General features: G+C 43.0%; 1 protein-coding gene across 1 annotated transcript in view; it reads left to right on the forward strand.

Annotated features, from left to right (window-relative positions):
• The first annotated feature begins 650 nt into the window (after positions 1-650).
• The window catches only part of LOC120021248 (mediator of RNA polymerase II transcription subunit 13-like), a 112,692-nt gene continuing 98,868 nt past the window's right edge, over positions 651-14,474 (forward strand). Inside the window, exon 1 of the mRNA XM_038964917.1 lies at positions 651-2,081. Coding sequence (XP_038820845.1) covers positions 2,010-2,081 — 72 coding nt within the window. The 5' untranslated portion in view covers positions 651-2,009. The remainder of the gene's footprint in view (positions 2,082-14,474) is intronic.

Here is a 14,474-nt window from a genome sequence, read left to right on the forward strand (position 1 = left end):
GCTCTTATCCAGAGCGACTTACCCCCGTGGGAATTGAACCCTGGTCCCCCCGTGGGAATTGAACCCACAACCCTGGCGTTGCAAGCGCCATGCTCTACCAACTGAGCCACACGGGACCACACGGGACCACATTATGTAATAATTATAATGCAACACAGTCTATTACCAATGAAGGAATTGCAACAGTGATGTAACAATAACATGTGTAGGTCTGGTAATGATTCCATTGATACATTCACTGCAACCGTTCTATTGTTAAGCGTAACAATGTAACAACGCAACAATACACTGTAACAATAGGGGAGATAATGTGTGATGTGGTTAGATGACAGCTGATTGTCAGTGAGAGCCACTGGCGCCTCTAGCGTCGCATCAAGGCCTGTATCAAAGATTTTAATCTAAGCAGTGCTGTAATCCCTTGCTTTGATCACGTGAGGACTCTACTTGGCCAAATGGGAAAGCGAGTCTCTCGTAGCCTGCCGGCCGCCATTACATTGCTATGCGTGGTGGGCTGCTGTTCGCGTAAGCACTCAGTAGTACACGCTCACATACACACAGTGAGAGCCACACATATTCATACATACACACACACACACTCACTTACGAATGTTACAGCAAAGACACTGATTGTGACATAAACAATGCCTGGAAAGGGACTCGCTGCTTCAGAATTACTTGATGAGAAACACCGCATATCATCGACGGTTTAATGTATGATTTTTACATCATAAATCTTGCTTTAAGATGGAACACGTTATTTTTCATGTTTTTTTAGAGGGAGATAAGGAGACTAGACTCATCTGACCAGTGTGCAGCATTTATTTGATAATCATAACGTCAGACAGGGATTGTCACCATTACTGGATTGTCAACGTTTTCTTGGATACATTACTGCAGCTATTGTTATTTCAAGCTAAATAAATATTTCGAGGTCTAATTACTAGGAAACTGGGAGGACATTTCGTAATGATATAAAACAGAAAGGAAGGATGGATTTTTTTTAAACCTCGGGCTACTGCTGCCGTTTTCCTTCTGGTGGATTGAGTATACTTTTCGTTTGAAGAAATAAGAAAACGTTTAACATTGACATATTGAATTTACTTTTTGTTTGCGAGACCACGACTCTTGCTGTCCACCTTGGGTTACCCGACCAAAGAGCAATATTTTATTTTGCAGTCTGATGTTATTTGCAAAGTGAAACAAGGATTAAACATTCCAGTCACAGTTGCCTGTTGTGTGTGGCAGGCTACATTGTGAGGGGGACGGTGGTGGTAAGAAAGAAAGCTATTAATAGCTCATGCAATTCTAGAAAACTATCACAACTGGTGCATTAGCTTGTGCGGCTGACGGAATCGAATTTAGATTTCTTGCATGCAATTCGCAGCTGACTGGTCTCCAACACCTAAACGGTCGATTTCGTGTTCAATTAGGGGATAATAAACGCGTAATAAACTACAGCGTTTTTCTAGAAGTTCTCGGACTAAGCACTAATTTTGATGGGGTTTTACGCTCTGGAAGAAAATAATAGATCGACTTCACATGGATTACACTATTATATATATATATAATTTTTTTAAATTAATCATTAAAGTAGGGCTATCATCAGAACGACTGGAATGGGAACCGATTGACATTTCTCTCCATGGATTAAGACACGGATACATTTTAGCCTAGCCTACCTGCTTTCTGCGTTTGACAATGATCAGGTTTGGATCGCCTGAGCTGGACTGTAACAATGTTCTGATCTGCGAACCCACTTGGATGTACGAAAACAAACCATTAGTTTGGTATACAGTGAACGCGGGTTATTGATACATTTTGAATTCTTTCTTTGTTGACAAAATAATTGAGCTACTTGAGGTTAGCTGTTGATCTGTTAGACAATTTCCCGTGTTTTGGCGGTGGCGTGGCAGACTTGTGAGGAAACCGATTTGCCACCACTGCTCGGTTTTGATACCGATCAAGGATTTCGAAATGCCCTGCACTGACGACCCGATCGGCGGACGATTATGACTACAGCAGCGAATTGGGTGGCTAACGGGGCAAGCCTTGAAGACTGCCACTCCAACCTCTTCTCTCTGGTACAGTAAAACAAATAATGGGTGCACATAAAGACATGAGCGAGTCGTGAGCGACAAGACATAAGACCGTAGTAAGCAAGCTTTAGATCTGCACTAGCAGTACAAAGGTGAACCAATTGTCGGGGCCGTTATTAACCAATCATTAACGCGACCCACTGGTCCAGGAAAACTACTGTATTTTTATTACTAAACGTATTATGATACTATATTATACTTCAGGGGCTTTAACACTAGGCTTACATTGTTTTGTAGCTTGTTCAAATATATACAGCCTCATAAAAAATAGTTGCCTAATATTGCCAGTTTATTGTTCATGTCACACTTTAATTTCTAGGCCTATAATTTATTTTAAATTACCCAAATTATGTCACTATTGCTTTTTCTTAGCCAACATCATGGTAGCCTAGTGATGTGACATTGTGTAGATAGATTGAACTAGCAGACATACTTAAAAATCAAGACAGACAAAATAATGAAGAATAGCTATGCCTATTAAGACTTACACTAAAATCTGGAACACTTTCTCTGAACTGCACTTCTCAACAACTCGCTTGGGAAAAGCATTTCCACTGTAGCCTCTCAAGTATTTTTTGAGTTGGTGGAAAAATGTGAGGCATTTCCTGATTTTCTGCAAATCATTTTGTAATAGTAGCAATGCTAAGGCTACCATAGGCCTAGGCTACTGCTCAAACAGAGCACTCAAGAGCAGCAGGTTATGACACCGAAGGGTCATAATTTCCACTTTCAAAGTCCTTATTGGAAGATTATATGCAACCTTTGCTCAGATTATCAAACAAACCTTTCATTTTACATTCATTAGCGGAATTCACAAGTTTCTGTTATTGCCTCGATTCCATCCCAACCCTCCATGTCCCAAACGTTTCTCAACTTCACTGAGTTTGACTCTGCACTCACAGAGTTAACCGCATTGCACTACTACTACATACACTGAAGTGGAAAGGCATGTGGATTGAGTTTGGGCATGGGGTCAGGAGCCACAACAACAATAGGGGTCCTGGGGGTATTTTAGGTTATGATGCTGGTAGTCATGTTCATCTCTAGTAGCATTGTGCCTCCGACACTACACTAGTTACAGTCACGCTCTCAGTGTGGTTTGCGAGTGTGGGAAGAGAGGAGGAAAACCTTTGCAGGAGATTTATCCAATGCCGTGCAAATTCGGGGAAGCCCTCTTGATTGATTTAGTGCTCTCTGTTGGTATACATTCATTTAATCAGATCAAATCTAAGTGCGTTTAGTGCAGTCACCAGAGCTCCCCTGTTCACTCTTTCAGTGGGCCTGTGGAAACAGAGTAAACAGTGATGATGTTTTTTGTCAACTTTCTATGCACAGTGTTTTCCCTCCAAAAGACTCCTCCTGCATTATTATGCTATGCTGTGCAGAGGGCTGGCAAGGCTCCACGCTCTCTTTGTCTGTGTGAACAGAAAGGTGAGAGAGAAGAGGAATGTCTGCTTGTTGTTCTGAATATTTATATGTGGTTAGAGGCACAGCAGTTAGTTAATGTGGTGGCTGTCAGGAAGTCAAAGTCAGATGAACACTAATGACAAACCAGTGTCTTGTCAAGGAGGGAGAGAGATGGGGAGATCGCTCACTGCAGAGTGCTTAGGTCAAACAGAAAAGCCGGGAATTTAGAGTCATGTTTCATGCGCTATTACTATTGTATTACTACTAATACTTCATTAATGACTATTGTGTACCATATTTGTCATTGTGTTTACATGGTGACAGTTCCTGTACGTGTATTATATTTAAATATCTTCACACCTCGGTCTCAGGGTCATGTATGTGCAGCATAGTTTATGTAAAGTTGGTGCTTTACCAGTGAAAGTAATTTTCTGACAGCCTGTTGAACACCATTCCACTGTGCAGTAACCTTGTCTGAATGATTTACTACTTGTTATTATTATTATTATTTTTGACCATGTCAATAGAACACCTAAAAGGTTTAGCATTAAGCAGCATATATTCATTAGAAACAGATTACTGTCGGCCTATTTCAACTGCACTGTGAGAGAAAGGCTGTTAAATGTAAAATACTTTAATCTCAGTATCATCATGACTGGTAGGACCAACAAAAATCCTAGAAAAATAATGAACAGTAGCCTAAGAAAGAGGGGTATGAAGAAAGAACGTAAGCAGTCTTGTTTGAGGCAGAAGAATCTGTCTTTCTTTCTAGTGCTGGATAAAAGCAGTTCGAGAGTGAACGAGCGGAGCAGGGGAATCTGTTTTCGTTTGAGGGAAGTATTATGTGTGATGTGTATTTCCTGAGCGCTAGCCTCGGCCCATTTGAGAGAAAGAGAAAGTGAGAGAGAGAAAGAGAAAGAGAGAGAGAGAGAGAGAAAGAGGGAGAGAGATCATGGCTGTCCCTCTACAGCTTGGGCAGGTTCTTTATACTGACTCATGCTTGAGTCACTGCTAAAATATGAAACACAAGGAGCGCACAGCCCATGACGCAGGGAGCATCAGCATGTGCACAAACACACAAGCTAACACACACACACAGGGGGAAGCAAACACACACACACACACTTGCAAAAACACACTAACGTATCAGAATATGCTGATAAACATATTTACACACACACACACACAGGGACATGTACGCTTGTACAAACATAGGTTGGATTTTCTTGCTTTAATTAATGGCGTCCTCCTGTCCCCCAGACAGGACTGCTCGGAGTGAAACACTGGTAATTAAGTGTCGTCAAGTGGAGGTATAATGTGATCAGCTAAGAGGTGCTTATTAGACAAACTGTATTCCAATAGAGGTCCATGCATGTATAATGATAACCAACTGTGTAAGTTGGAGAGAGAGGGGAATAAGATAAGAGATGAGCTGGTTAATACAATTGAACAGGATGACCCACAGTATTTAGGTTACTTAGTGGCCCTGCTCATAAGGAGCTATAATAATGGCCAGTATTCAAATGTTAGAAGATTACTACTATGTGCAGAACCGGGACTTTGTTCTTTAAGTACTAAAAGAGCATCAAGACAGGAATTCTGGGATGCTAACCCTTAGAAAAAAGGGTTACAAAAGAGTTATTCAGCTGTCTCCATAGGAGAACCCTTTTTGGTTCCAGGTAGTACCCTTTTGGGTTTCATGTAGAACCTTCTGTGAAAAGGGTTCTACATGGAACCCAAAAGGGTTCTACCTGGAACTAAAAGGTTTCTACCTGGAACCAAAAAGGGTTTTTCAAAGGGTTCTCCTTTGGGGACAGCCGAAGAACCCTTTTAGGTTCTAGATAGCACCTTTTTCTCTAAGAGTGTAGATCTCCAGTCCAATGCCCTGTGGTCTTTCTCCATCTGGCCAGCTATAGCTCTCCGTCTATCAGGGCTCTAGTAGCCAAAACAAGACCAACTGCAGCCTTCCTTGGCTGGTCTTCTTGCTATAGTGTAGTGAGTTTGCCCTGGCCTCACTTGGAAAGGCTGTGTGTAGAGTTAGCTAATCTCTCTCTGTCACTGCATGGGGATCCCTGTCATCACAACAGGGTTCAACTCAGTGGGGGCTTGTCCCCCCATATCATCCTTCCAGGATAACATCCTTAGCTCAACACAGACCCACTTTACCCCCACTCCTCTCTCTCTCTCACACACACACACACACACACACACACACACACACACACACACACACACACACACACACACACACACACACACACACACACACACACACACACGCGCACACACACACACACACACACACACACACACACACACACACACACACACACACCGGCCCAATAGATTACTCCACTACAAATCAATCTATTAGCGAGCCTTCTCACTTTTCATAGGGGTGGGGCATGATGATTGAGGGAGGGGAAGGCAGAGAAAGAGGCCTCTCTTTGCTACCAATACCTTGATATAAATCCTGTGTGGTGAGCCATAGATCTTGTCTGAGCGGGACCTGTCTCAGCCCTGCCAGAGAGGTGAAGTACGACTGAAAAAGAGGGAAGAGGTAGCCACCTTAGTCCTGTGTGGGACAGGGAGTGGGACAGAGAGATGGGATGGGGACAGGGAGTGGGACAGGGATGGGGATGTGGAGTGGGACAGGGATGGGGATGTGGAGTGGGACAGGGATGGGGATAGAGAGTGGGACAGGCAGTGGGACAGGGAGTGGGACGGCATGAATGGGGTAGGCGGGAGATCTTTTGGAGAACAGTGGATTGATTTTGAAATATGTCAGCCCTGCAGTGCCAGCTGTGTGCTATTCTTAGCCCTCTGGTGTTCCTGCATACAGGGCGACAGAAGGGAGAGTGGGAAAGGGGAATTGGCAGGAATGAGCAGTAGCGAGGCCGATGCTGTGGCTGCTACTGAGGTGATGTCTAACATTGTGATGCTCCTCAGCCAGGCCTGCCCACTTTATCTCCATCAAAGGGACACGAACTGTTTGAGTGACACTTCGTTTTTTCCCTCACACTATTTCACATGGCTCAATAGAGTTTCACCACACTGTTTTCCCACCATAACGCTGGCTTTTGGAAATCTGTTATCATGATTTCCATGATGCGATTTCTCTTTTGTGAACTTGATACTGTGTTTTAAAGGCTTGCTTGTTTGGATATCAACACGCTGTGACTGGGAGAGGATTAGGTGTCATCCAGAGATGCTGTAAGGACGTTTTACAGACGTTGTGGTCTTTGTTACTGCAACACTGAGAAGCCTTTTGTAATTACCATAATTGACCCAGCAATCTTGATAGAGAGAGCTTTTCCATTTAAAGGAGCTATTTCTCTCGGCTTGTAACTTGGCTAATATTATTTTGTGCTTCTGACAGCTTAGCCAATATATGGTACTTGGCTGCGATTCAATAACAGTTATACTCAAGTTAAAGGCTGTTTAAAGTCACAGAAGAGTGTCTGGGATAAGAGTAGCTAGGTGAAATACTTGTTGTTGTGCGGTTGTGAAGTCTAATAACGATGCGGTCATGTCCTATTGAGAAATGATCTCCAATGAATCAGCGGTGCACTCTCGAGGAAATCAACATGCTAGGTCCAGATTGTTGATTTGAAAACCATCGCAGCACATTGATTTGTGCCGCGCTGCTGCCACAAGTGTGCTCTCATCTTAAATTAGCAGACATCCGGCCTTTTCACATGGTAATGAACATTTGCACCACTCAATCTCAGCCCTGGCACACACAGTGAATGGGATTTCCAATATAATGTGGAGACACATTGGAGTCAATATAGTCAACGATGCCTAGTCATGCAGTGCATATTGAGCCTCAGCGATGATACAAAAAAATGTGCTATCTAGAACCTAAAGGGTTAGATGTTCCCTTATGAACAAGATAAACTATGTATATGTAAGGGAAGCAGCCCAGAGTGAATTGTACTGGAGTACTTGAAGGTCATGCTAGGCTGTGTTAAGATGTTGCGAGAGACAGGAAGTCAAGGCACTTAGTCAGTGCAGTCACTTCTCTGATTCTTCTCTTGAAGGGCTCTGATTCCATGCTGCCACACCCACTTGGTAAACAAACATCAGATTACAGGCAGAAGAGAAGTGAGCTGCAGGTCTAAACCTGTTCAGGTGTCAGTGCAGGGTTCTGTACTGCCAGCGCTGCAGACAGAGAGGGGGGCTATTGATGTTTGTTTCTGTTGTTTACTTAGTGTAATGAAGCAAGTCATGTTAGGTTCATGAACATAGGACTTGCTATTTTTTCTGTAGTCATTCAATTTTAATTTACTTTTAATTACATAGGCTACATCCAATTATTTATATCATATTTCAGACTTTCATTTACATCTGTCCAATTTAAATGTTGAACACATTTCTGCTGCCTCCTTGCAGTGCTCAATTAAGTCAGCACATCTGGATAATGTCAAATTGTTCATAACAAAAGCACAGTCATAACCTTCAGAGTTACCTTATATACTGAAAAAATATAAACGCAACATATAAAGTGTTGGTCCAATGTTTCATGAACTGAAATAAAAGGTACCTGAATTTTTCCCTACACACAAAAAATGTATTTCTCTCAAAATGTGTGCACAAAGTTGTTTACATCCCTGTTAGTGAACATTTCTTATTTGCTAAGATAATCCATCCACCTGACAGGTGTGGCATATCAAGAAGCTGATTAAACAGCATGATCATTACACAGGTGCACCCTGTGCTGGGGACAATTAAAGGCCACTCTAAAATGTGCAGTTTTGTCACACAACACAATGCCACAGATGTCTTGAGTGAGAGATGTCTTGAGTGCCACAGATGTCTTGAGTTTTGAGTGAGCGTGCAACTGCAGGAATGTATGTCCAATATGTCCAACCGGCATCACATCCGCAGACCACGTGTAACCACGCCAGCCCAGGACCTCCACATCCGGCTTCTTCACCTGCGGGATTGTCTGAGAACAGCCACCTGGACAGCTGATGAAACTGAGGAGTATTTCTGTCTGTAATAAAGCCCTTTTGTGATGAAAAACTCATTCTGATTGGCTGGGCCTGGCTCCCCAGTGGGTTGGCTTGGCTCCCAATTGGGTGGACATGTGCCCTCCGAAGCCCACCCATGGCTGTGCCCCTGCCCGGTGATGTGAAATACATAGATTAGGGCCTAATGAATTTATTACAGTTGAGTGATTTCCTTATATGAACTGTTACTCAGTAAAATCATTGAAATTGTTGTATGTTGCGTTTGACTGAAAATGTATATTTTTTTCAGTATAGTTGGATATTAATGTGTTGCTTCTGGTAAGTCAGGGGCTTTCCTGACATTTATATTGTGCTGGATATAGTCATTATTATGATTATTCCAATCAGAGACAGTGAATTCCAGGTGCATAGTAGCCAATGGAGGTGTTACCGGAGAGAGCGAAGGAGGGGAGGGCAAGAGATGGAGAATTACATCCCTTTGTAATTTACAGTCAACGGAACAGACCCCTAAACTGCTTGAAATGTTATCTTTCCGCCGTAACCCTGGAGACAGAATCTTGAAAATTGAATAAGTTGCCGAAGTCTTACAGATGGTGTATGTTGCCTAGCAACTGTTTTTACTTCCCTTTTTCTTCCTGGTGTATTTCTTCTGGCCTGTCACAGTTAATTAAGTTGCGCTGGAGACACACTTCTGGTAAATGTATTTGCTCATTAATAATTCACGTTAAGCAGGGCCACTGTTTTAGGTAGGTCCTCCGTTTAAGATTGAACCCAACAGCATGGCCCCATGTCTTTGTTTGTCAGCATTTGTTTGCCACACCAAACACTGGCTATGTGCGGCCTCTCTCCCCCTTCTTCATTGGTCTTCCTCCTTCTCATGTCCCACCCCCCTCTCCTTGCATCAGGTGAGAAGTCAGAGGTTGATTGTAGCTCTCCGCAGTGTGAGCCACAGCTGATTGGCAGGTCCATCCGTCACTCTGCCCCCGGGGACGGGTGTAGCTCTAATTAGGTCGCTTGGCTTGCTTGCCTCCTAGGGCCAGATCCTACAACAGAAACACGATCAAATGACGCCCCTTCCTTTGTAGGGCCTTGTAGAGGTGCCGGCAGAGGGCAGAATAAAAGCACCTGTTTGGTGCTTTTGTGTTCCTGTCTTGTCTCCTTAGCTATGCTCATATCTGCAGAGCTCCCTGTGCACTGTAAAATGCAAGAGGGGAAAAAGCAGGCGGTAATATGGGTTAATTTGATTTCAATGGGCTAATTGAAGAAGGGGGGGATGTAGCCTGTTCTGATTTCTCGTAGTCAATCAGACTGGTCCTTATAGGCTCTCAGTACTTCCAGTGTCTGCCACCCTCCCTGCCCATGCGGAAAATAGATTATTTCTGGTTTTCAAAATAGTTACATTTTTCAACACAGACTACAGGGTAAAGGTAATTTCAGTTTCCAAATCAAATTATTTCAAAAGTTGAGCAATAATTTTATGAAAAAAATAAAAATATTTTCCAATTAATGTGAAATCTATTTATGACTTGAATTTCAGTTTATTTTCTAAATTTGAGATAAATGGATTGAGTCTTTTTGGATGATATGTGAGTGTCATGACTACAGTATTGTAGACCTACCAAACAGCTTGTCAGTTAAACAAACCCCACATATTGGCAAATGGCAAGTGTCTTCAGATATTTGACAGGCTGAAAATGCCACCCTGACAGAAAGTGTTTCACAGAAGCTTTGATAGGTAAAGCTGCTGATATACAAGCTGTCTCTCTATTGCCTAAAGTGCTCTCCTCTGTCCAACTCTATCGCTCTTACATTGCTACAAGAATCCTAGAGTGGTATCTGTGTTACACTCTCTCACCATTCAGATGGTGACGCTTTGATTCCAGGTCCTCATCTCCCAACTGGTGAGGAGACCCACCTGTTCAAGACACCCACATTCTAAAATACTAAATGGCCTTAAATAGTGAGGAAGTTACTTTTCAGAAACTCAAGCTGTTTGCTAAACTGAACTTAACATTCAGATGGAAAAGATAGCATTGTGTGTTGATAATAAGTCAGAGTGTATGGTGAAGTCCTCTGGGTTCCTGTAGAACTCCAGACAACTCTGCTATATTTTGTTGTCGCTGCTTACAAAAGGCTGCTTTTTATGAATGGCTACCTGTGGGTTTGTGTAAAGAAACAATAGAGTGCCGTAACAGTGTTGTTTGTCATGTAAGGGGAAGGAAGGAAGTGTTCTCCCCAACTATACAGTCGTGCCTCTGCGTGTGTTGTCTTGCGTGACCTTGTGTTCAATGCACACCTTTCTGTTCCAGACTGTTGCAGTGCCTTGTGTGCACGAGCACACGTGTCTTTCAGCATGGAGGTAAAATGGCCTGTGCGGGCATGGAGGTAAAATGGCCTGTGCGGGCATGGAGGTAAAATGGCCTGTGCGGGCATGGAGGTAAAATGGCCTGTGCGGGCATGGAGGTAAAATGGCCTGTGCGGGCATGGAGGTAAAATGGCCTGTGCGGGCATGGAGGTAAAATGCGAACAATCCATTCCCTACGTCTCGTAGAGGTTTTCCTCAACACTCCAAGTTGCTAGCACTTTCCTGCAGTCAAATGACCTAGTGACCTCATGGGTGGAATGTTATTCATATTTTTCATAATTTCATAATTAATAAACATACTTTCTTTTAAACTGCCGAAATCCGTTTTTTCTATGTCAAACGGTTTTGTTATATTTCAGTCTTCTGTGATGTATATAAAGTGTAATATTGGGATGCAAACTCAAAATGGAATACATTTCATCTCTATATCTGACATGGTACAGGCGTCTTCTTCTTTTTAAGCCCATAACCAAGTGTGTGAGGTGTATACTTTTGTTTCAAAGTAGATTTGTTTAAGACTACCAAGAAACATTCTGTGTGACCATGATTTAGCCCACTGCAGTAAAAGGTTAAGGCAGGACAATAAGCGGAATGTTTTCTCGCTCCACGAGCACTCTTGTGGCTTCACCTTTCTGTCGGTCGCTGACCTCAAAGGTGAAGCTTGAGTCAAGTGTGCTTTCCTTTCTGTGTGGAAACCTTTTAACCTGTGTTATGGGGCTTTACCTGTTATTATGCATCTCCTGTTCAGAGTCTATAGGTTTCTATTAGGTTGTGTACACTATGTTTACTGTATACAGCATACTCACTATCAACATACTGAGATGTGCTGGTTTGCTGAGGCATAATACAGTGAACCCAAACCAGTAGATGTAACATCTACATTACTACATTATATACGTGTGCCTGTACTGTATGTGCCTGACTCTGGACACTACTTGCAATTCCAACTATGTGTGTGCCAAAGGTTCACCAGAGGAGAAGCTTTGACTCCCATATGTGTTTGATTACAACCAGATGCTTAGTGTTTTCTGTATGACCTCTGGGGAAGGATCTTCTATTGGTTGATAGCTGAAACACAGATACTGTACTGTGTCATTCAGCTGTCTGTATACTATCACAGATATGCACTGAAAGCTCACAGTTAGATTCTCTCTTCTTCTCCACAGACTAGGGAGAGATTGCACTTCTCACTTGTTGCTGTTGTCAATCACATAGGCATACCATAGACCGTTCTGTCACAAAGAGAGAGAAAAAAGCGAGAGAGACGAGAGAAGAGAAAAGAGAGGTAATGGAGGTTAGAGGAAGGTTCTCTCCGTGACTGTGTTCATTAAGAGATGAGAGAGCAGAGGGTCAGTAAACAAGGTGCATGAAACAGTTCTGTTTTTATTACTTGTGGAAAAAATTTGATTTGGAGGAAACTCTGGTTGTTTGCCCATGTTGTGAGTGATTTATGCTCCCTCGATGTATGAGGGATAAAGTGTCACTAGACCTCTCACTTCCGCTCCTTGGCTCCCAGGCTGCACAGCAACCTGCCCAGGGCCTGCACACACACACCTCATTATCACATCACGCCTGTTATCATTGGACAAAATGATTCTCGCTGACTGTCAACCAGAAAATGGAACCCCTAAAATTGAGCGCCCTTAGTCCTCATCACAGCTCTGGACTGTGTGCATGTGTGTGTGTGTGTGTGTGTGTGTGTGTGTGTGTGTGTGTGTGTGTGTGTGTGTGTGTGTGTGTGTGTGTATTTGCGTGTGTGTGTGTGTGAGGTACTGTGCCATTAGATTAGCTTATAGCAGGAGTTTCCTTCACGGTTCAATGGGGTCATCATGGGGGTTATTGATATGTGATGTGTAGGGGGAGTCTAGTGCAGTCTCAGCCATAGTAAGACACTACATGGCCTCCCAGTGATCCTGTTTCAGGTTTAGAAGTGACCCCTGTCAGACTCTCTCTAAGGTTTTGACATTCACAGAGAGTGACTCGTCCTCGGGCGGATGTCGGATTTCTTCACCTCTGCTTTGGGAGAAGGACATCCTTGACCTCCGGCGGGACTATTTTTAGGCCAGATTATCGACGTGTCAATGTTTATATCTCAGATTACACACACTGTCATTATGGACGAGTGGGTTTGTAATTATGAGCTACATTTTTTCACAGGGGCTGTCTGTGACACACTCGTATGCTATTCTGTACAGACAGACAATCACACTTGCATGTACGCATGCACGTACACACTCACTCACACACACAAACAAACACTCACACAAACACACAGTACACACAGTACACACAGTACCCCCCTCACTATCTCTCCGACCACATAAGCACATTGAGATACATTTTCCCAGCCAGGTGCCCCATTTTGCTGCGTGTGTCTGTCCATTTGGCCAGTTCTTCCATCAAACTCCAATGGGACAGATAGTATTCTTTTCTCCAAGTTGGCGAGGGGTGGCGTGGTGCCAGCCAAGACGGCGTGCCAAGCTAGGCCCTCACAGCTTGCTGAACACAGGAGAGGAGCCTAGCCCTGGCAGTGTGGCTCACCGAGCGATCTCCCTTATCCTGCCAAATCTGCTTCTGTGGGTATTGAACACAGCCTTTGTGAGATGTTCATTTTCAGCCTTGTTCTTCATAGACACCCACACTGGAGCATAATATGACGACTCTGTTATTGAGTTGCGTTCAAAAGCAAAATCAATGTCTCTTGTGGGGACTTGATGGTTTTCAGCCATAACTTCCCTAATGTGGATCAATGTCCCCATTGTTTATTGTATTTAAATAAAACCCAAACCACAGAAGGGAAAAGACAGACTGTACACATGACAACAATATTCCACCCAAGCCAGACTGTTTTTCCTTTCTGAGAAAATCTATCCTCGGTGTCATTGGTGTGTCTTCACATCTGTTTAAAGATCCCTCTCCCTGGTGCAGTGGGGGTGCCTTTTTACTGCTCATCGATAGATTGAACAAACGTCCTATTTGACAAGGCTGTCTGCTGCCTCGCTCCCCCAGCCCTCTGATAGACAACATAAATGCGTTTTATTCCATCAAATGAAATTGAGAAGAAGTCAGATACTGACTATGCTGCGGTGATTCACCCTGACACAATTTCTCCCCCCTTCTTCTCTCGCTCTTCTCTTTCTTTCTTTCTTTCTCTGTTGCTCTCTCTTAATCAATCTCCCATTTTGTCTCTCTCTCACACCTGCTTATTCAGTGTCATACTATACAGTATATACATTTTTACAACAGCTCTGGTGAAATTTAAATATGAAAAATGTGAATAGAATAACAGTAGTAGCTGTGGATTTCTTCATTTTTTTTTTACAAGGCAGTAATCAGAACCCTTGTTAGCAGGAAGGCCATAGAGCTCTAGGGTTATATTTAACATTATGTAGCAGCCCATTATTCACTTCACATTGTATACCACTTCATTTGATGTGAAGAGCTACAAACAGGGCATCAGACAAGACCTCAGTTGTCTCAGATTACAAGCATATAATCAAATTAGGGTCTTATAAAAATGTATCATGTCAATGTCATTCAATTCTAATAATCAAACGTTTCCAATACTGTTTAGAGAGCATAGTCATTGAGGTGAACATGTTCAATTATAGCGGGACCAATCCTTGTGTA

The sequence above is a fragment of the Salvelinus namaycush genome, chromosome 26 (genome assembly GCF_016432855.1).
Source record: "Salvelinus namaycush isolate Seneca chromosome 26, SaNama_1.0, whole genome shotgun sequence".
In the NCBI taxonomy this organism is placed as follows: domain Eukaryota; kingdom Metazoa; phylum Chordata; class Actinopteri; order Salmoniformes; family Salmonidae; genus Salvelinus; species Salvelinus namaycush.